The 24,453-nt window shown below is 41.0% G+C and overlaps 1 protein-coding gene across 1 annotated transcript in view; it reads right to left on the bottom strand.

Moving 5' to 3' along the window:
* Positions 1-16,353: 16,353 nt before the first annotated feature.
* LMBRD1 (LMBR1 domain containing 1) overlaps positions 16,354-24,453 on the bottom strand; it is a 198,538-nt gene continuing 190,438 nt past the window's right edge. The window contains exons 15-16 of the mRNA XM_083177262.1: positions 17,654-17,745; positions 16,354-16,939 (exon numbers count right to left, since the gene is read on the bottom strand). Of these exons, the coding sequence (XP_083033388.1) occupies positions 16,826-16,939; positions 17,654-17,745 (206 nt within the window). The 3' untranslated portion in view covers positions 16,354-16,825. The remainder of the gene's footprint in view (positions 16,940-17,653; positions 17,746-24,453) is intronic.

Genomic DNA, 24,453 nt, shown 5'->3' with positions numbered 1-24,453 from the left:
TTCCAGGGCTGGTCCTGGGGTTCCGGGGCTCCTGGCGTGAAGAATCCGGGGTCCGGGATCCGTGGTAGTCCCCAGGGGTACCTAAGGAGGCAAATCCTACTCACCTGCTCCCCGGCGGCGACCTCCGGTGACAGCGCTGCTCCAGACTGGTACCCGGCTTGCAGGACTTTGCCCGGCGCTGAGATGTTTCCTCCTCGTCGTCTCTGAACAGAATGATTTCTCGGCCAATCAGGAGCCGAGAAAGTCGGCTCCTGATTAGCCAGAAATCATTCTGAATACAGACGCCGACGAAGTAACATCTCAGCGCATCCAGAGCAGAGATGTTACTTCGTCGGCGTCTGTATTCAGAATGATTTCTGGCCAATCAGGAGCCGACTTTCTCGGCTCCTGATTGGCCGAGAAATCATTCTGTTCAGAGACGGCGAGGAGGAAACATCTCAGCGCCGGGCAAAGTCCTGCAAGCCGGGTACCAGTCTGGAGCAGCGCTGTCACCGGAGGTCGCCGCCGGGGAGCAGGTGAGTAGGATTTGCCTCCTTAGGTACCCCTGGGGACTACCACGGATCCCGGACCCCGGATTCTTCACGCCAGGAGCCCCGGAACCCCAGGACCAGCCCCGGAACCAGGACCAAGGCCCCGGAACCGGACTCTTCTGCCCTGGAGCCCGGACCCAGGGACCGACCTACGGGCTCAAAGTAGGTAAGTATCAGTGTGTGTGTGTGTGTTCTGTGTGTATTAAAGTTTTATTTTACAGGGTGTCAGTGTGATTTTGTGCACTATTTTTTTCACTGCAGAACTACAAGTGCCAGCGGGCCCTTTAATGCCCCGCATGCTGGGACTTGTGGTTCCCCAAGTCCCAGCATGCGGGGTAGGCTTGCTGGGACTCATAGTTCGCCAGTGTAAAACAATAGTTTTCATTCTTTTTTTTACACAAATCATCAGCTCCATGCCCACAGCCCAGGGGCATGGAGGACAGCCCCGGACTATCAGCATGGGCTGGTAAGTCCTGGAGGGGGGGGACCCCTTCATTGGGGGGGTCCCCACTTCCCCAGGACCCCTGCCCATGCTGACCAGCCAGGGGGTTAATGCTTTGGCCGCGGGAGCTTATATAATAAGTTTCCCCCGGCTGTGGCATTACCCTGCTGGCTGGTTGTGTCCGGTGCTGGTTCTTAAAATACGGGGGACCCCTAGTCATTTTGTCCCCCGTATTTTGGGAACCAGCGCCGGACCTTGAGCCTGGTGCTGGTTTTATAAAATCCAGGAAACCCCAACTTGATTGTTCCTTTGATTTTATGATACCAGCACCGGCTTTTTGAGCCCGGGGCTGGTAATGCTTAGGGGGGGAGCGTACGCCATTTTTTTTCTATTTTTTTTTTACAACACAGCGCACAGTACTGAAAATGTGCCGATTTTCATAACTGAAAATCGCACATTTTCGGGACTAAAAAAGCGCCCGAAATCGCACCATATCGCACTTTTTTGACGCAAATTCGCATCTCATTACATATGCGAATTTGCGGCAAAAAATGCGATTTGGAAAGGTGCGATTTTGTGCGATTTTTGGACTAGTCCAAAAATCGCACCCTATTACATATCGGCCATAGTCTTATTTTTCAAGTTTGACGAATATCAGATTCTTGCTATATTATCATATCAGTTTAATGTAAACTTAACTGAATTGCCGGTACTTGTTTCCTAGCACGGCGCCCGTCGTGGTTAATCGCATACCTTAAGTTAAGGTAACTTAAGGTATGCCATGGACGCGATTTTCTGTCAATTAAGAGCCTTTATTGCCGGCAAGGATGAAATCACGTTGATCGCGTCCATCGCATGCCATTATAATGGCATGCGATGCGACTGACGCAATCAACGCGATTTAACATAGGAATCAATGTTAAATGCCCCAAATGGACACGATTTTTTATTGTAAACCCACCATTATGGGTAATTTGTGTGGGAAATGGCCCACCATTGTTAACGCCACCCCACTATTGACGCCAACCCGAAGCGTGGCGAGCGGCGGCGGGACGCGTCCTCCGACCTTTTCATACCCCCACTATCCACGTCGGCATGGAGTTGATTTTATAAAGTGTGGTGAGCGCAGCGAGCCACCGAGCATGAAGCGTGGTGAGCGCAGCGAGCCCCGCGAGGGGACGCGTAATACCTGGTTCAGGCTTGGTGGCTCACCACCCTTTATAAACTATATAAAGTCAACTCCACGGCGACGTGGATAATGGGGGTATGAAAAGGTCAGAGGACGCGTACCGCCACCCCTTGCGGGCTCGCCACGCTTTGGGTTGGCGTCAATACTGGGGTGGCGTTAACAATGGGGGGCATTTGACCCATACGGGGGTTATGCAATAAAAATTGGGACCAATGTAAAATACACCGTACACCCCAATGTAAAAATGGGTCTCAGGGACCATTTTACATTTATTCCAATGTAAAAATCGCATTGATCGCATCGCATGCGATTTGGTTGCATGCGATGGACGCAATTTTTTAGGTCCCGATCAATGCAATTAAAATCGCTGGCGCCATGCTAGGAAACAAGTACTGAATTGCCTGTCCGTTTAGTCCTGATCTAGACATGGAGAGAGAGTGATTTCTTTTACTGTATGCTTTATTTTTAACCATGACTGTATGTGAATTGAATGGTTTTATTCATTTATTTTCGGATATGTACAGATGGAGCTGCTCACATTTGAGCTACTCCTTTCGATAGAATCACCATCCACCGCCATTTGCGACCTGACAAAGGGGAGCCGCGTAAGAGATGCTTGCACGTCCCGTCCTGTCAGAGCCCGCAGCCAACCTCTGCCAGCTCCCTGTTGATTCCCCGTTGCTGCCCACAGCACCCACTAACCCTGCCGTCTCGCTGAGCGACCATATTGCCAGCGATTGGAGAGTGCACCAGCGATAAATCGCTGGGTGCGCGCTCCCGTTTTCAGCCCCCTAATGGTCGCTGATCAGAGGAGCAACTTCCCCTGCCTTTTTTCCCAGCAGTGTGTCATTTTAATCAGCGACCATCTCTGAGCAATATGATTGCTGAGCAATATATTGCCAGTGATCATATTGCTCCATGTGTATGCACCTTTATGGCTAATAAGTGTATATGCCATTAACATTTACTACTTTGAGAAATTACAGAAAAAATATGTTATTAGGAAATGAAATTGAGGAGTAAGATTGAAGGTTAGTAAGAAAAATTCTGAATTTAAATAATGTAGCTTTTACATAGACATTTTCCTGTAAAATACATATTTAAGTTTTAATACTCAGTAATTTTCAATGAGTTATAACCTGAAAACTGTAAGACTTATTGCAATAATAAAAAATGAACCCACCTGAATAAAGGGAGCAATGACATCGTACAATGACAGTATGTAGTGTACTGTAATGTACATGGGTAGAAAACTGGTTAAATAATAGAAGACATGGGTTAGTTATACACAGAACATCTCCAGACTTTAATCAGTGACATTGTTGATGGCCTACAATGTAAGATGATTTTCAGATGACACGGAGCTTTTCAGAGTTATTAATGTAGAGCAGGGTAGTAATTTGCTGCGAGAAGATTTAAACAAAATGACAAACTAGGCAGGGAAATGACAGATGCAATTTAATGTAGATGAATGTAGGGTTATGCACCTAGGCCATAGTAACAATTAGGCCACTTACACAATAAATGTAAAGCAACTTTGAAAATATGAGATAGAAATGCACTTAATAATGATGAGTAGTAGCAGGAGCAATGTCAGTCAACTGCTGCACATAGAATAAAACAACTTGAAACCATAAAATATTATTTTTATTACGGTTATTAAAATGTATTTCTGGAGAACCACAAGTAGTCTGCAGTAGCATAAATAAGGCAAAACAATAAGACCGTACAGAGCAAAACAGTAACGTACACAGAACAGTAGACAAGTAACAAATATCACTACAACTCACAATACAGCAACTGAAGCAAGGGGTAAAATGGAAACATTAAACATAAGCTGATCCTACAGTATGCCTATCAGTATGGGTGCTGATAATGGGACAAGTCACCTGAAAAATAAAAATGAATGATGAAAGAGTGGGGCCTGAAGGGACAGACCACAAAAGGTTAGAATGACATTAGTGTGTAAAGGAAGGTAATGAAACAGCTTCATGAGCAGAACCATACTCCATCCTAACTATATAAAGGGAAGAAAAGAGTCAGTGTAATCATAGCTAAGGGGCTGAAACTGGAGTGTAAGAATTGAAGCATGCAAGAGGGTGGGGTAGACTATGTGCTGACAAGGACAATAGCATGCAATTTATATGACCAGTTTCGAATAGACTGATCAGAATATATAATAAATGGTGAATAGGTTGTAGGATACAGCACAGCTTGAGAAGGTGCCAGGGTCAATGGGATAAGGAATTAAGGTTTAAAATTGAAAAGAAAGGTTGTAAAATGTAATATGGTCTTAGATGTGACCACAATAAGATGTATAAATATGTACCGTTTGACTGTAAAGATCTACTGCAGATAACATATTTCTTGTCAAAGTATACAACTGATAGGTCTTAAAAAAATGAAAAATATTTCAACAGCCCAGTAAAAGGGATCAGCAATGAGAATTGAATACTACATGATAATACAAATACAGAGATCTGTTTACGTATAAGATATGTCACCAGGCTGCGCCAAAAAAACCTGAATGCATAATACTGTACAAATGTATCCACATGCATCTATCCTTCATGAGCTACAATTAGCATTACACATAAAGGGCCTTATTCAGACTCCATTGTAATTTTTACAAAATTTTGCCAAATTACAACTGCTGGTGATAGGCTGCGGTGGGGCCATCCAGTAGAGGACAATAAAGAAATGGAAATGAGTTCTGTTGCGCAATTATAACTGCAGCCTACCAACCCACAGGGGTTGTGTAACACAAGTATTAATACTAAAAAATTATGGTTGGTGCTAAACTGTGGTAGGTTCCTACCTTTGTTGTATCTCTTTTTAATACTGGGAGCCTAGACATTTACTTACTTGAGGTGAGTTACCCTGGTGTTCCAACATTCCCTCAGTTTGTTTTTGTCTTTCCACATCTGGCATCAGTCTTTTAGCTGATGTTATTTTATTATATTTCAATAAAAAGAAGTTTGGGGGATCTGCACGTTTGGGATATTCTGTTCAAAGAAACCTTGATGAGAGGGTGACGACATATGTATATGTAAGCATACATGGTGTTGAAACCTTGAAACAAAGGACCATCATATGTAAGACATTTGTGCACCATTCTGGTAGCCCACAGTACATTGCTAAAATACACAGCAGCTGTTCCCTGGCTGCACAGCCTAGTTGCAAGGCCAGGCGGACGCCGGCCAATAAATCAGGTTACAGCGGCTGTGTGTGACATCATGCTGCCACTGCAGACCTTCGTCCAAGCAGTTCAGATATGACTGCATTGTCCAGCCCCCTCACCCCCGCCAGGGGCGGAATCAGGCCCAAAGTGTGAGAATCGCATTACTAGGTAGCAGCGGGTATCATTCTGTGCAACTTTTTCCATTAAAATGTGTCTTATTTGCAAAGCAATACAAATAGTATGCATGATCAGCTTATGCTGACTAAAATGATACGTGGCATATTTTAAATACATTCTGTGTGCAACTGCACATCTGTCTGTATATGAAATAGTACGTTAAATTGTTTAACCCTTTGAGCGCCAAGTGAATTTGTCAAAATAGGTGTGAAAATTGCCAAGCAAACATTTTTATTCATCATAATGACCTTTAGGGGGGTATTCAATCACCGGCTACCATCTCCTGAGGGGAGATGGCCGCCGGGCCCTAATTCAATGTTGTCTTCCCTGACAGCATTGAACAGGGTATATCGGCAGAATGAGCCCGACTTCACAAGCAGTTGGGCTCGTTCAGCCGAGAACGGCCGGGAAGTGATGAGCTGCCAGCTGCAGCTCGCCTCTTCCCAGCCGCAACTTGTGGCCATGCCCCCTTCCCATCCCACTACAGGCAGGACATTGAATCCTGCCTGCATGTTCTTGGTTGAGCAGCCATGACCCCCACATTGAATACCCCCTTATACAGGAAATATAATCGTTTTTTAGCACAACATTTTTTTATTTGAATTTACAGTATATAATAAATGTGAGCGACACTGCCATTTTTTGCGGATATTTTTCACATTTCTCACAGAAATGTTGGCACTCAAAGGGTTAAAAGAAAGTGGATAACCAATATGGTCAACCTGTGTTTCCTGTGACCCACTTAAGAACACTTTATGCTTGAACCAAGCTCTGGACCCAAAACTGAACAGCCTGTTTGCAAATTATGTGACCCTATCGGACGCAAGATACCACCAAGACACTGCATACCTGGTGAGGACTCTGCTCGAAAGAACTACAGTAGAAGAATTAAAGTGCAGCGGTGGCCAATATGGTAAAAATCGGTTCATGATAAAGAGTATACTTGGGACGCAGTCCAGAACTAGCAGGAACAAGCAAAGCTAATACGCCTTAAACATTTTTATGTGGATCTGAAACAATTATGATCTAAATGCATGCTCTTCATTTCTTTTTGTTTTTAAATTGCTTCTGATAGTCATATGTACAGTACAATAAAAAAATTTTTTTTTTAAATTATTCACTTAGCTATAAAGCGCTGCTATACTTTTCTTTGTTTGCTAGGAAACACTACAGTATTTTGTATGCAGACACAGCCATACAACAGTACATTTCATTTTAATCAGCATGTCACTTGGTGGGCTTTCTGTGGATCAGGATTAGTTGTTTTGTTTTGAGCAGACTTCATATCCAGAACTTACAACTAGGCAGGTTTTATATGTGTGAGAATTGGGAGGATGCTTATGTTAGACAGTTGAAGTGACCCAGTACAGGGGTGCAGCTGCTGTGAGAAAATGTGCAAAAGCAGCAGGAGGCACTTTGTGTAAATAGACGCCTTCTGGCAGCTTCTCTGATCTGCTGCATTTTGAAGACACAGCATTGGATCATCTGCATGATCATTGTCTGTTTGAGTAACCCTCTGGTTGCTCATGATATCTGGGGTAATCATACAGCAGAAGCCAAGAAATATGCGTCAAAGGATGCAGACCGTGGCCTCAACACACATACAAAACTGGACAATATGTTCCATTTTGTAAAATGCTTATTAATATATACCCAATGGTAGAAAGCATGTCAATCATGCTACAGCTTAGGGGGCACTGCAACCCATATTGCATCCACTGATCTGCACGTGCACAGTTCAGTAACCAAATTTTTTATTCAGAGATTTTTTTTCTTAAATGCATACGATTTAATTTGTTATTGCATATTTGTTAGATATTGTATGAATTATATATAAATCATTAGGGCTCAATTGACTGAGCAGCTACCATTTCAGAGTACATTCTACCAATTTATTTATATTTTATTCAAGCCATCCCAGGAGGCTGCTAAACTTGGCCCAGGTCAGGCAGCTACTAACTTAATGGATTAGCATAAAAATTGGCACAGTATTACAGAATTACAATGTCATGCCCTACTTCAGGGCTAAGCTTGACAAGATTCAAGATGAATTGGTATGTACCGACTCAGCCGCTAATCGGCTCAATTCCCTACCTGAGCCATCTGATGCATTTACTTCATTTGATCCCACAAAGACGAAGTACAGTATCTGCACTTTTCTCTTCCTCCCACTCTACTACCTCTCCTCTTGACCATATACCAGGGATGGGGAACCTTCGGCCCTCCAGCTGCTGTTGAACTACACATCCCAGAATGCTGTTACAAATTTAGCATGGCCAAAAAGCAAAACTGAAGCAGTGCATGCTGGGATGTGTAGTTTAGCAACAGTTGGAGGGCCAAAGGTTCCCATCCCTGCCCTATACCCTCAAAAATAAGTAAATCTCTGTCTCCTGTGCTTATCCCAACCTTAACTAAAATCTGTAAGCTCTCTTTCTCTACTGGTATATTTCCTTAATTGTTCAAACATGCAGTTAGTATGCCAATTCTGAAAAAACACAATTCTTACCCAACTACCGTCCATCTCACAACTTCCATGCACCTCCAAACTTTTTGAAAGACTTGCCTAAACTCACCTCACACACTTTAACTCGCACAATTTATTGGACCCACTTCAGTCAGGCTTTTGTTCCCAACACTCCACAGAGACAGCACTGACTAAAGTTGTGAATGATCTTGTCACTGCTAAGTCTAAAGGCCCTACTAACTACTAATTCTTCTAGATCTCTCTTCTGAATTTGACACTATTGAGCATACACTTCTCATACAAACACTACAATCCCTAGGTCTTAAAGAATCCGCAGCCCTTTCTTGGTTCTCATCCTACCCATCTAACCGCTCATTTAGTGTTCGTTTCTCTGATTCCACCTGCTCTTTATTACCTCTATCAGTTGGAGTACCTTAAGCTTCAGTCTTAGGTCCTCTGCTTTTCTCATTCTATACCTCATCTCTTGGCAAACTAATCATTTGGATCATCTGTATGCGGATGATACTCAGCTCTACCTATCATCCCTGGACCTGTCGCTATCTGTTTTGGGCCATTTCTCTGAATGCTTTTCTACGGTTTCATCCTGGATGTCATCTCGCCAACTCAGATGTAATATTTCTAAAACAGAATTAATTATATTTCCCCCAATAAATAGTAGTGACTAACCAGATATCACTATAGCTGTTAATATGACAATCACTCCTACCACTCAAGCTCACTGCCTAGGTGTCATTCTTGACTCTGAACATCATGCCAAATGCACCTAAAAACATTAAAAATGTGTCATTACCTAACACAAGACACTACAAAAACTCTAATCCATACTCTCATCATCTCAAGCATTATTGCAATAGTCTCCTTATTGGCCTTCCCCAATACAGACTCTCACCACTACAGTTCATCATGAATGCAGCTGCAAGGCTAATCTTCCTAGCCAGATGGTCATCATTTGCAAAGCTACTCTGTCAGTCACTTCATTGGTTACCTGTATTTTATCATATTCAATACAAAATTATTTCACTCACAAAGCCATAAACCAAACAACTCCAACATACATCTCTTCTCTTATCTCAAAATCTCTTTCAACCCGACCTCTTCGCTCCTCACAAGATCTAAGTCTCTCATCCACACTCATTACTCACATTCCCGACTGCAGGACTTTCGTTGGGCTGCACCCACTCTGGAATGCTCTCCCATGCACAATAAGACTCTCCTCCAGTCTCTAATCCTACAAGCGTTCCCTGAAAACTCACCTCTCCAGGCAAGCTTATCAAATTCCAGAACCAGCCACTTAACCTTCATATATAGTTCCTACTCATCACAGGCCCACTGCATAGTCCACATGTATTCACTCTCTTTCTTTTTCACATTTCCATCCTCCTGACCCCTGGCCAAACTGCTGGGTCACCGTATCATGCAGCACACCAGGGACCTTTGCATTCTGGTGGAACTAATGCCTATTTCCCTATAGATTCTAAACTTGCGAGCAGATTCCTCATACCTTTGACTGTCTGTAAATACCCAGTTTTTTGTATCACTGTCTCCAATTGTAAAGTGCAACGGAATATGCTGTGCTATATAAGATATGCTGCGCTATATAAGATACTTAATAAATAAATAATAAAGTCACATTACATTATGTGTTTCCCATTAAAAGTAGCTCTGCTTTCTAAAAAGGGGAAAAAAATTAGCCTTAGTAATGTAGCTCAGCAGCAAAGCAATACTGATGTTTAGCTATTGGCAAATAAACAGCAGCTACTGGTCATGCATAGAGCAGCATCAACTACAAACAGCATCATTTACAACACTGCTCATGGTCAGGCCTGTCAAATCATCGAAAGAATATCATTAGAGATTAATCTTGCTCTTTTTATTGGTCAAGTCACTTAGTTCTTTCATTTTTTATAGTACTAAAACATGACATAGCCGGCAATAGTTAATACTGTCTATTTCAAAAGCAATTGCAAATATACTTTATAAAAGCACAATTTATATTGATGATCAAAAATATTTCAAAACAAACATGAAGATTATATAAGCATAAAATACTTCCATTTCCCAGATTTGCAGTAATATTAAATAAAGGAAAAACATAGAATGATAGGTTGCCAGTGTCTAGGTCAGGCATGTCCAAACTATGGCCCTTCAGCTGTTGTGAAACTACAAGTCCCATCATGCTTTGCCACAGTTTTGCTATTACGGCATACTAAAATTATGGCAAGGCATGCTGGAATGTGTAGTTTCACAACAGCTGGAGGGCCACAGTTTGGACATGCCTGGTTTAGGTCAACAGGTGGTCACTACATGGTTGACATTCATAAGGGTCACAGACAAAAGATTGACATGGAACTGGACAACTTTTTAATACTTTACCATCCACGTGGACTACGAATGGGAATGCTAGGTGCCATGATAGAAGAGTAAGGTACCTGGCCTGAATAATGGCGAGTAAAGCAGTGCACAATTGGGGGCCCACGTGCTCAAGTGTTGACATTGACAACAAAAAACATAAAGAAGTAATGTCAACATTTTAACGTGTCAATATTTTCCTTGTCGACAGTTTGTGATTACATCTTTCCCAGTTTGTCCTTGCGCATGTTGACCTTTTGGGGTCAACCTAACTATGGTCGACCCTATGATCAACACCCAAAAAAACTAGAGAGAACCTGGATTCATTTTATGCCAGTGTGCATATATCCATGGAAGAAAGACTAATCTTTCCCAAGAACTAAACATGTAAATACCATGCAGAAAAAGTAGGTTCTATGTGTTTCTTGGAGACTGCAACTAATTAAAATCCATACTAAGGATACAAATAGTGCAGAAGAAAATAAATGTTTACTCCACTTAACAAGAACAGTATTCCAGAATGGTCATAATATAAACCCCTTTAAGTGATTAAAAAATATAGGAAAAAAAACCTTTAAATACCAAATATCAAGACAGATATAAATCAATTAAACCGCTTGCATGTCATAAAAAAATATATTGCTATATATATACAGTATGGAATAGACAGTAAGCTGCATTACAACTGAAATCAGTCTTTTGAAATGCACTCTTTTGTAAGCAAAACCACTTGACGTCCCTTTACTAATTTCTATGCTTTTCTTATTGGATTTGGGTTTTTAGCACGTCTGTGGTTTTTGTGCTACTTCCAATCTAGCAGTCTAGATTCCATCTACTCTTAAACTAAGAAATGTTCCATCCGGGGTTATGAGCATTTCTGTTCCTATACATACTAGCTCTACATGGAGTCACTTTGGGTTTGTGTAGAGCGGAGCCATTCATGTGGACAATGTGTAAAGCCGTAAACTCAGGCAACCTACACTGCTTTTTAGCTGTTTCTATGGCAATTGCATGGAGGATAGTGTATGATACAATAATAAGCAGATATGGTTTTAAAAGTAATGTCATAAGGCAGTTGTGTGCATAACAAATCAACCTATGAAGTTCAGCCACTTAAAAAATTAGTTTATTTAGATATATTGCTTTAAAAGTATATTTACTTTACCTCCCATGTGTATTAGGAAGTGTGCACGCCACAACGGGGTCCCTATCCGGTGTACACCGCCACTATACTAATGTAGCTAAGTGGTGTGTAGTTCTGTTTCCGCTGTGGAACGGCGTGCACACTTCCTAATACACACGGGAGGTGCAGGGGAGTTTGAAGTCCCGGATGTCCATATATGGAATTCCGGGTTAAATTTTAGGTGCTGGTCCTAAGCTAAATTGGTTATATATGTATCGTTTTTAACAATTATAAATATATGCATGTTCTAATTATGTCTATCATGTACTATGCCATGTTTACAATAGAATTTTTGTGAAATGGAAGATGATTAATATACAATTGGAACCCGCCCCTCAATCACACCACCCACCACCCTGGGTATATAAACCCATCAAGCAATAGATGTGGCACCACCTTGAAAAAGACTTCCCATAAGTCGAAACGCGTTGGTGGGGTGCCACTACTACTGAAGTTTTGTTTGTTACCGAGTTGCCCCCCATACCAGCAGAACCGTGAGTGTACTTCCCGGGCTTCCATCTGGCCACTTTTGTGTTTTCTGGTTTTTGTAGTCCATCTGGCACCGGTTTTTATGTTATTGTTTTATAATAAAAAGGAAAAAAAAATTTTTTATTGAATGGAGTTGAAGAAATTTTTTGCATAAAGAAACCTTGATGAGTTCCACCATCCTTGCACATGTAAGCCATAAGTACAGATGGGGCCGGGCTCATCTTTGCAGGGGATGGCGATGGCGACGCCATCGCCATTCCCTGCTCCCGCGCCATCTGTGTGTCGGAAGGGGACGCGCGCGCACGAGGTGCGCGCACGACCCCTTCCGACGGTGCTGCCGTCCCCTTCCGACGGTCGCCCGGTGCCCACACCGGGCGCCCGCACCCCCCCACAGCCTCCTCGGGTCCCCCCAGCCCCCCTCGAGCGGGAGGCGGACAGTATTGCGTCCGCCTCGCCGGCCGCCCGGATACTGAGACGCGCGTGCGTGGGGGACGCACGCGCGTCTCAGTCAGATGGCGTGCCGTGCTGCTGGCGATTCGCCAGCAAGCATAAGGCCGGCGCCGTCTGTAAGCACTGTTTATTGATTGGTATAAAGAAAAAGAAACCTTTATATAAGGGGTTCTACCCTTCTTATGTAAGCAGAGTGCAAGCAATAATCATATCCTGGCACGAGGTGATCCCCTAAAAAGAAGCCCCTTTTTACTACCACACAAGGGACATAGAGGAATCCACAGAATTCATCTAGCTCCAAGGGACCCCTGCATATATATGGACTATATGTTTTGTGGACTACTACACATTTTGTGTGTTTTTCTGTTTTTTTGCATGTAAACCATATGAAGTAATACTGGAAAGGACACAGTCCAGGATTTCAAGTTGGTAAAATATCATCAATATTTAAATTGTCTATTATATCCACAGTAGAGCGCTGTCCTCCCAAAATATTTTTTTGTGATATATGCTTGTGTTTGACCAGGGTGATAACTCCTGGTTGAGGAGGCCAGCAGCACTTGTGATTGCGCATCAGAATTTCGTACCTATTTGTTTTGTATACTATCTTGTTTAGGATCATACTGGAAGATCCAGGGTTTAATATATTTATCTAAATATGTGTAACCTCTTGAATTTGTTCTGAATTGTCTTTGCAAATTTGCTTTTCTTTCTGTTTAGCACAGAGACACTTTGAAACTATACAAAAAAAAGGGGGGTGGTGGAGCACTGGATAATGCAATTAAGCAGGTTTTGACCGTTAGGGTATTACAATTAGTTTATCTGATAAAAAGGTATAATATTAGTTAAAAAGCAATTGCACATATAATATCAACAATATCATCGGTGTACAGCCTGATTGGGTCTCATACAATACGGAAACAGATATATTGCAATTTCTCACTTGTTCCTATGATAACTCTCACGGGTGGATATTTCACAATCTCCCAGATGGTATTGGGGAATACTGGAATGGCGGGTGTCCATAAACCTGACCGGATAAACGGGACCTGATCCTGATGTAATTGGAATACTTGGTCTCAGTCCGTGGTAGGCAGTCCGGTGAATAGCAGGTGGTGGTGTCCCTGAAGATGTCCAGTTTAAGTTGTACCAGATGGAAAGGCTTGGGGAGTGGAGAGTTGGTCCAAGTAGAGATAATATCGTTTGGAGTCCAATTAGGAGGGTATCTGTTAGAGTCCCAATGTCAGACTGAAACACCCGGTCTGACGCGTTTCGTTGTCCACAGACAACTTTTTCCAAAGGTTTATGGACACCCACCATTCCAGTATTCCCCAATACCATCTGGGAGATTGTGAAATATCCACCCGTGAGAGTTATCATAGGAACAAGTGAGAAATTGCAATATATCTGTTTCCGTATTGTATGAGACCCAATCAGGCTGTACACCGATGATATTGTTGATATTATATGTGCAATTGCTTTTTAACTAATATTATACCTTTTTATCAGATAAAATAAACTAATTGTAATACCCTAACGGTCATAACCTGCTTAATTGTATTATCCAGCGCTCCACCACCCCCCTTTTTTTTGTGTATTTGTACCTTGTTTTCTGGGGGCTGACCTCCCCACGGTGTGAGCAGCTAAGCTTTAACAACTCACCCAGAAGCGCTTGAAACCTACTTCTCCACCCAGGTGGTTCAGTAGATGTATTTTTTCCTACACTTTAAAACTATCTTAGCACAACTTTTGTCATGTGCATTTTGCATCAAGATCTTAAGTTTCATTGGTCAATTCCAACAGAGGTCACCATTTTTTCATCATATTCATTTGTTTTTGACGTGCAAAGCCTTGTAGAACATTCATAATCTTCAACATACTCACAACTGCCACTAGATGCTACTCAAACACATGTGCACATGACAATTTGCCCTTTGAGACTCAGCATACATAAAGATTATGTGGCCAGTTTTAAAGTTATCACATTACTCTACTTTTCAACTGAGCATTTTTTTTTAAATCATGGGAAAACACACAACTTTGAAGGCTAAATAAACACTAAATGGTGGTGCCTCAAAGCAGCCCAGATAGAGCAAACCAAGGTGCTCCATGCCCCAAAAGTTCCCCCTACTGTATATATCTGACTTTCTAGATCATTCTAAAAGCAATATAAATATTGCTTTTATATAAGCTATATAAAAACATTTATCTATTCACTTTATTTACTTAACACTTTTACACATCCATTTTTCACTCTTTGAACACTTCCAACGCGGAGCAGCTACTTTCACTTAACACTTTATTTATTAACCGTTTCTTATATAGCGCATACATACTCCGCAGTGCTTTACGGAGATTATTTGAACATTCACATCAGTCCCTGCCCCAGTGGAGCTTACAATCTATATTCCCTACCACATGTATACACACACACAGACATTCTAGGGTTAATTTTGTTGGAAGCCGATTGACCTACCAGTATATTTTTGGATTGTGGGAGGAAACCGGTGTACCCAGAGGAAACCCACGCAAGTACAGGGAGAATATACAAACTCCACACAGTTAGAGCCATGGTGGGAATCAAACCCATGACCTCAGTGCTGTGAGGCAGTAATGCTAACCATTACACCAACCGTACTGCCCTAAACACTTTGATACCTTACTGCTATTCTACATGTATCATGCCCAGGAGATAAGGTTACGTTGAGGTTTCTGAGTAGAGTCATAGTAGTGGCCAATTTAATGCCAAAACTTTATACGATGTATGATTATTAAATGTATTATAATTGTAATGGCTGTGTGGTGCACCTGCTGTAATGTTGTAGTATTAAGTCACAGCCATGTAGCACATTCCATTTTAAATAGCTAGGGTGGGCAGTCCAGGCCCCATCACCTTTACATCTACTGTAACTCTCAGGTATGTGCATTCTTAGGGGAGTGCCGGCTGCTAGCCAGTGAAGGAGTCAGAGTTGCTTGCATACTGTAGCAGAATTGAGAGGAGACGACTGCAGCCAGGGAATAGCTTCTGGCAGACCCTGCCGCAGATGGCCCCCTCACAGTAGCACTTGTCAAAGACCTCTTACATTGTTATTTTTTTTTTATTGTTGTAAGAGCCCGGTTCCTCTATTTTTTTTTAGAAGATTGGTTGCCCTAGAATACCTCTGATTTCAGAAGACATAAATTCATATATGCCTCAAAAATTCGCTACAGACGTTTTATTATGCTGTATTATACAATGTTCTGTTTATGTTTTATTTGAGGTAGCTGCAGTTCATTTCACTGGAAAAACTATCAGAATTACTGCAGCTGCTCAATGTGCCTTATTCTAGTTCACTCTCTCTGACAAAATCCTTCTTAGATGGACAAAACCATGTGCACTGCAGGTGGGGAAGATGTAACTTGTGCAGAGAGAATTAGATTTGGGTGGGGTTTTACTTCAAAGTGAGATCAGATCTATATTGCAGTGTAAAAATAAAGCAGTCAGTATTTACCCTGCACAGAAACAAAACAACTCACCCAAATCTTATTCTCTCTGCACATGTTACATCTGTCCCTCTGCAGTGCACATGGTTTTGTCCATCTAAGAAGGATTTTGGCAGAAAGAGTGAACTAGAATAAGGCCCTATATTCCTTGAATATATCTATGATTCCAATTACAGTACGGTATGCAAAAATCTAACTTTTCTAATTGAACTGAAATGCTAATTAATTACATTAATTTGACATTTCTTTGTGTCACTTCTTAAGATGGCATTCTGATGGTAAAATGCAGTTATAATGTAAGTGCAAATGTTTAAAAAAAAAAAAAAATATCACAAGGAGCCAGAGAGCCTCAGTAGAGTAAACATTTGCAAAGTCAACCAGAGAGTAAAAGTCCATTGATCATAGACAAGACATGAGGTTGCTTTATTGGCAATACAAAATTCATCAAATTTCAACTTACATAAATTAAAATGTCAGCAAGTTTGAAAGGAGAAAAAAAACTATCTGCAAATAGTAAAAGGCTAATCAAATTAAACTATTTGATGCACATTAAATTATAATTGTAACCCTTTGGGAACAAACATTCCTGAAATAAAGACTTAATGAGGTTTAACAGTAAGATTATTATTGACATTAATTTGCATAGCAATGCAGTTTAATACCATCTACATTTCCACCACCTCATACAATATTTTGTAAATACTCTATTTTCTTGAAAAATTCATTTTGTAATACTTATAATGTTGCATATTAGCCCATCAAAATATATATTCAAATAATTAGTTTGTATTGAAATAAAAATGAAATTTTCATTTATATTGATGTAAATTAGACTCTTCTTTGTAGAGAAGATCTCACATTTTAGGCTTATGCATATGGAAGATCATCATCACTCAGGTCAGAATCATCATCCTCCACTTCTCCTTCAATAACAGATTTCTTTCCTTTACAACAAGACACAATCAGTCCAATGATGAAAACCTGCAATTGAAATTAACATGATGTAAGGAAGAAATAGAAGCATAGTATTGTTGGACTATTTCGTTAGTCATAAAACTATGCTTTTAGAAAGCATGCATAGTTTTCTAATGTAGTTTGAAAAAAAAAAAGTAAAATTAAAAAAATAACTTTTACAAATTTTGATTTCCTGTTCTGCTTCTAAACAATGTGAACTAACAGGCATGTTTTCCAGCCAATAAAAAATATGGAATTCTGATAAAAAAAGGGTGTTCTAAATAAAAAAAAAAACACAAACTTGTTTTTCTATTTTATTAGTTTAGGGCAGGGGTTCCCAAACTTTTTTTAATCATGGCGCCCTAGAGCATCAAAATAGTTTCATGGCACCCCTAGGCCAAATGCTTCTTATCGAGAAATTCAGAAAAATATTAAATTAAGTACATTGTTTTTATAACCATTATCTGTTGAGGGACAGGATTTGCTTCTGTTTGTCCACATATATTATGATTATATTATTAAATTATTATTTGCCTGTTACATTGACCATAAATAATATGAATTGATCCTGGTCCACCAACCCAAGGTACCCCTGCAAGTGTCCTAGGCACACAGTTTTGGGAACCACTGGTTTAGGGTATTACCTCTTTGGAAGCAAAGCTAGTGGGCACAATTTGTAAAGGTATATTTATAGAACATAAATACATAGACATAATAATGTGGTATACATAGAATATTTACCCCAATAAATGCCCAGTTTCCAAAGTAATAGACCGTACTGAAAAACCAAAACTTATGCAGAAAAAGGTATGTTCGTGTCACTGTACATTCATCTGTAAATAATAAAAAAAAAAGATCAGTGAGCAAAGTATTTGATGACGTCTATACTGGTTATAGCTAAAGTACACATTTTATCCCCATTTTATCCCCTAAACATGAAGTATTATTGCATAGTAGCCTTACAGCAATTCTATGATTAACCTGCATCAAACATGGATCTAGGGATCATTTGGTCTAGAAACTACTAGTCAACAATGCTTAGCATCCAATGTGGCTATTGAAAGAACCCTTAAAGTAACCATACAATATAGTAGTGTCAACCTAATCATGTTTAAAATAAAATGTATTGTTCATTATAAAATATGTGTATTATGGGTGGTATCCAATTAGCTGTGATCATTTATAACAGCAAGTGGCTATCCAATTAACCCTGATCCTTTAGCACTTATCAGGATTATCCACAAAAAGCAGCCTGTGGATCTGGAATAACTCATGGAAGCCGGAGGTTTTCATGGCTCTAAAGTGTTTTTGCCAAAAAACTGGTAAATTTTCTGACCGGAAAAAAAAAGCATTTAATTAGATAACCTGATAATGATGGGCTAAATATATATCTATATATATATATATATATATATATATATATATATATATATATATATATATATATATATATATATATTTAGCTACACATAGGTGCCCAAATATTTATTTTCATCAAGAATATACAAATAAATCGTTTCAAAATCATACAATGTGATTTCCTGTTTTCTTCTTTCCACATTCTGTCTCTCACAGTTGAATTGTACGTATGATGGAAATTACAGACCTCTCATATTTTTAAGTGGGTCAACTTGCACAATCGGTGGCTGTCCAAATAATTTTTTGCTCCACTGTATATATGTTAATACGTCTAGTGTCTGTGTGGCTCAGAAACACTGGCAGCAAGTGAAACTACATATACTAGCTTTCGAAGCATTAGCTTTGAGCGGGCTTACTAGTATATCTATCTATATATATATATATATATATATATATATATATATATATATATATATATATTCTCCAAAGAGGGTGTGAGCACCATAAAGTATTACTCAATTTTAATTTACAGTACAGACTATTATATGGCAAAGTTAAACCCCGCGAATGGGACGGAGAAAAAAAAAGCCAGAGACAGACACGATGTCAGCACAACTGAGGAAGCCGCTGACGTGGACACACAGGCGGAGAAACGGGTTTTGTAGCTGTCTGCCCGGGTCACCGCATATCTACTGAAATACAGCTAAATATACATCTATAAGAGCGGTCTTACTATTAAAAATTTGTGGCTGCAGACTTCTCACTCTTCAGCATACGGAGTGCACCTCTGCTAACAGAGGGAGGATTCTCTATTTGGACACTGTGAATGGTGGATCAACATCCCAGCGAAATTATAACTACAGCCAATAGAGAGGTTCTATCCTAAAGTGCGGGACTTGTAAATATGAAAGTATGCCTTGATAATACTTGACATCTGATGCCTATGAATTTGGACCAGTTGCCAGCCTCAAAACAGAACTGAATATATACCAAGCCTTTTTATGTTAAATGTTGTACGTCCTGTTATGTCTATAATAATGAATTGTAAATGAAGTGCACTTTTTATGCTATGCTTATGAAATTTTATTTTTAAAATAAATGTTATATTATTAGTAAAATTGTATATGTATATATATATATATATATATATATATATATATATATATATATATATATATATATATATATATATATATATAAATTATTGTGCTGAGCGCAGCTGCGCCCCTTGAAAGTGCATGCAAGCTTGGCTGCATGTTCTGTTTTTTTCTTTTTTACTATAGGACAATGATGCATCAGCCTTTACGGTACAAACAATAACATAAACCAAGTTGTGATTCCTTTTATCCTACATAGATCTAATGCTTCTAGGGAGGCCAAATCTGGGATGCTGGGATTGGCCCAAAAATGCCGGGATTTCAATCCCAGGATTGAAGCTGCCAATCCTGGGATTCTGGGATTGGCCTGCGCATGCGCAAATCAATGGCGGGCAGTGCTGAGAGACCAGCTCAGACGCTGCCTGGCTGCTCCCAAACACCGGCGTACTGCTCTGCAGCTGTGTGCAGCGTGACCTGATGTCAGAGGTCACGCTGCACAGCCTGTCTGCTTCTGCACGCAACCCACCAGACATCATCGCTGCCGGGATCGACATCACCGACCGGCTCCTGCACTGCTGCCCACCTCCGACCACCGTTACCTGGCTCCCAATCACAGCCGCCGAGCTACTGACCACCCCAGCCCAGCTCCCACCCCGATGGCTGGGTAAATTACACAGGGTTTGGGGGGACAGAGGGGGGGGTTAAAGTTTGCCATTGTATTGACAAACCAAATCCTGGGTATCCCATGATTATTTATTTTATTCCTCCCACAGCACAACAGAAATGGCCAGTTTCTGTGGGAGAAAGAAGTCCTCTGGAGAGGCTCATAATTGCTGCATTTATCTCCAGGTGAAAAGATTCCCACCTTTTTAGTGGTGACCTTAATTCTAATGGTTTTCAGATAGGTTTTCAGATAGGTAAATCTGAAACCTTTTATGGTTCATTCATAACAACCTTTTAGAACTCTTTTATCAAAGGCTTTTTTTTAAAGTATTATTAAAGTTTTGGACTAAAGAAAAGGAGGTACTTGTTTCCTAGCACGGCCACAATCGCGGGCATCGGGTGTAAATTTTAGTGGTCTGCGACGCGACCGACGCGATGCCCCCGATTTTCCCATTGAAATGCATTGAAAAAACTCAAAATCGTGTCGGTCGCGTCGTACACGGTTAAAAAAGGCTTAAATGGTCCAGACGCGATGCCCCCGATTTCCCATAGGAAACAATGTTAAATGCCTCAATTTCACCAAATCATCATAGGGAACAATGGTAAATGGGCCAGAAACCCCCCAAAACAGCCCTGAACAGTGAAATGTCCCCCCAAAAGTAGTTTACGCCACCCCACAATCAACGCGAACCCGAAGCGTGGCGAGCGGCGGCGGTACGCGTCCTCCGACCTTTTCATACCCCCACTATCCACATCGGCGTGGAGTTGAGAACAGAATAGTGTGGCGAGCGCAGCGAGCCACCGAGCCCGAAGCGTGGCGAGCCCCGCGAGGGGACGCGGATACCTTCACAGGTAAACGCGTCCCTTTGCGGGCTTCACAGGTATCCACGTCCGCTCGCCACGCTTCGGGCTCGGTGGCTCGCTGCGCTCGCCACACTATTCTATTCTCAACTCCACGCCGACGTGGATAGTGGGGCTATGAAAAGGTCGGAGGACGCGTACCGCTGCGCTCGCCACGCTTCGGGTTCACGTTGATCGTGGGGTGGCGTAAACTGCTTTTGGGGGGACATTTCACTGTTCAGGGGTGTTTTTGGGGGTTTCTGGCCCATTTACCATTGTTCCCTATGATGATTTGGGTAAATTGAGCCATTTAACATTGTTTCCTATGGGAAATCGGGGGCATCGCGGGTAAATTGAGGCATTTAACATTGTTCCCTATGGGAAATCGCGGGCATCGCGTCGGTACCATCACACCCGATTTTTTAGTGCATGCGATGGCCCCGATTTTTACTAACGATGCCCACGATCATGATCGTTGTGGCCGTGCTAGGAAACAAGTACCGAAAAGGATTATACAGGACCTTTTTTTAGGAAATCCTATATCAACCATAAGATTGCACCATAGTTCCCCTGATGAAGTATTTTTAAAGATGAAACGCATTGGGACAATTGTCATATCTTCTTTTACTTGTGACTGCTCATTGAAGGACCAAATAACAATCATTGGATGAAACCTTTGTTGCTTCATTGAAATTGGATCACATCATATGGACTGTGTATCCACATGTAAGCAGCTATTGGGGAAGATATATATATATATATATATATATATATATAAATAATGAGAGAGAGAGAGAGCGAGAGAGAGAGCGAGAGAGAGAGCGAGAGAGAGAAAGATTTAAACATGCAAACTGGTGATTTTTTTATGTTTGTTGTTGTCGTCTCTTACTTCCGGCGGGGGGCTGGTCGCATGCACATGGAGCTCCCATCCTCATCCGGAGAGGAGATGCTCCAGCGGGTAGTGGGCAAACCAAGCAAGGCCCAGCCATGGTCCCTGGCCTAAACTCACCTCCCCCCACACACTCTGGCCCATCCCTCAGCCACATCCCCAATCAAGGCCCCTGGACATGCTGGAAAACCCTCAGCTTCCCAGTAGATGGGGACTCAGCCAAAAAACCTCACTGAATATGGAAAAATGGCCTGCTCAGGCCCTGCTGCTAACCTGGAATTAATTATAACCCAGATGATGTCTCTGATGGTTGCCTATGAACTGTACACTCAGCCATATGTAACTCCCGTGTCTCCCCTGTCTAGTACATTGCACAGCAATCTGTACTGTCTCTGCATATCTGTTACCTACCTGGCTGCTGCGGCGACCAGCGGCGCCACTGATGGTTGCCTAGGTGCTGTGCAGCTCAGCGGGTATGTGTTCCCTGAGCGATAACTACTGTCTGCCTGTATTGTTGCCTGCCTGGCTGTTGCGGCAACCAGTGTCGCTGCTGATGGCTGCCTAGGTGCTGTGCAGCTCGGGGGATATATGATCATGAGTATGTTCCCTGTGTGATAACTGTACGGTCTCTGCTTGTATTGATAACTACCTGACTGCTGCAATGACTAGTGGCACCGCTGATGGCTGCCTAGGGGCTGTGCTGTTTGGCAGGTATATCTCCTCTGGGTCTATAATCTCCAGGGTACATCCAGCATATACCATTATGTGTAATGTATATCTGTACTGTCACTGTTTAACTTTACCTAACTGGCTGTTGCCCAGCAATTCAAACCAAATTCCTAGTATGCACAAGTATACCTGGCCAATAAAGCTTTCTGATTCTGATTAATATTTGTAGCTGTAGAAGTGTGGCTGTAAAATGTGTGAGATCAGGCACAACTAAGATTGGTTGATGTGTGTCTTCTATAATCATAGAGCATATGCAATTACTGCTTTTTTCTTCTTCTGGCCTTTAAAACTTTCTATTTATTATATTCCATGTCTATACCAGCTGTAGAATTATTTAACAACTTAATAACAAGAAAAAAATATACAGTGTGTAAGACCCTTTCTGACAAATGTATGTTTCATCATAGATTCAAGAAACCAAATCTCATGTTTGCATCTGCAACAATAGAAACATATTGCAAATTTCTCCATTTAAAAGCCAAGATCCTTTATGTAGCATGCACATTTAAATACAATACACGCATACAAAAGCTACTCAGCATAGCTCATTTTGAAGTACAATGAAAAGATTAGTTTCTAAACAAGACGACCCATGTTTAATGCATATTTAACATTACACAACATTTATATAATTACGAAATTATCATCATCACCTGTTACCTGCTATGCACTGCATCAGTTGATAGATAAATTTATAACTTACCCCTCTTTTAAGATAAAGATATTCAGGGCTTTATGCATCTTGAGACAATGTCAGGATAAAAGTTTGTCAATAAATAAAATGTCTCTATATGCATACTAAATGGAGTCCCAATAAATATATGCTAAAAAATACAAATGTAACATTTTTGCCATGAGTTACTGTATTAGCAAAATTTATTAATACACATTACTATGCTGTGTAGATGACTAGAAGTGTGTTTTATATTTAAAAATTGTGGCTTAACAAGAGTTAAGTCCATGTTTGTTTGCAAAGTATAAATGAAAACATATCCAATGGGGATAGCAGTCTTGTCACCATCTGCAACCCTGCAGCTGCTCACCTGAATTACTGACAGATCAGGAAGATGCAGATGGTACACTATAGCAACGTGATTCCACAAATTAGCTCAACATTTGACAATTTTGACCCAAAAATGTGTGTCTGTATATATTTTACATATGTTCCAAAAAACAAGGCAGCACTCAGGAGGTATGACACCAAAGTGTGTTTAAGGGCAAATAAAGGCATTTAACGAGAGATTCTGTCTAGAATCACCAGGAGGGACTCTCTCTCTCTCGCATATATATATATATATATATATATATATATATATATATATACACATACACACACACATACATACACACACACACACACACATATATATATATATATATATATCTGTAATAGATGTGGGCGCTTCAAATACTGCAATTACCACTTATATAAAATAAAATTTTCTATTTAAAGCACAAACAGATCATGGGATGGGTCACGTACCATACAGGGTGGCTCACAATTGCCGCAAGTAAAAACAGCATGATGTCTTTTGTGGTAGTTGTAAATGAGGCACTTTATTTTCTCAGATGGTAAAGCTGCCCATTCTTCTTGGCAAAAAGCCTCCAGTTCCTGTAAATTCTTGGGCTGTCTTGAATATCTCCCCCGAGTGCGTGGCTCAATGATATTGAGGTTAGGAGACAGAGATGGCCAGTCTAGAACCTTCACTTTATTCTGCTGTAGCCAATGACAGGTCGACTTGGACTTGTTTTGGATCATTGTCATGTTGGAACGTTCAAGTACGTCCCATGCGCAGCTTTCGGGCTGATGAGTGCAAATTCTCCTCCAGTATTTTCTGATAACAAGCTGCATACATCTTGCCATAAATTTTGACCAATTTTCGTCACGAGGACTTCGTCAGAGGGCTGCTGGCGAAGTCCTCGTGACGAAACGCGTAGGTGCATAGCCTAGCGTCGCTGAGACC

Source organism: Crinia signifera, chromosome 3 (assembly GCF_055691185.1).
Source record: "Crinia signifera chromosome 3, ASM5569118v1, whole genome shotgun sequence".
In the NCBI taxonomy this organism is placed as follows: Eukaryota; Metazoa; Chordata; class Amphibia; order Anura; family Myobatrachidae; genus Crinia; species Crinia signifera.
Note: the sequence above shows the minus strand (reverse complement) of the source record. Positions and strands in the feature narration are given on the sequence as shown.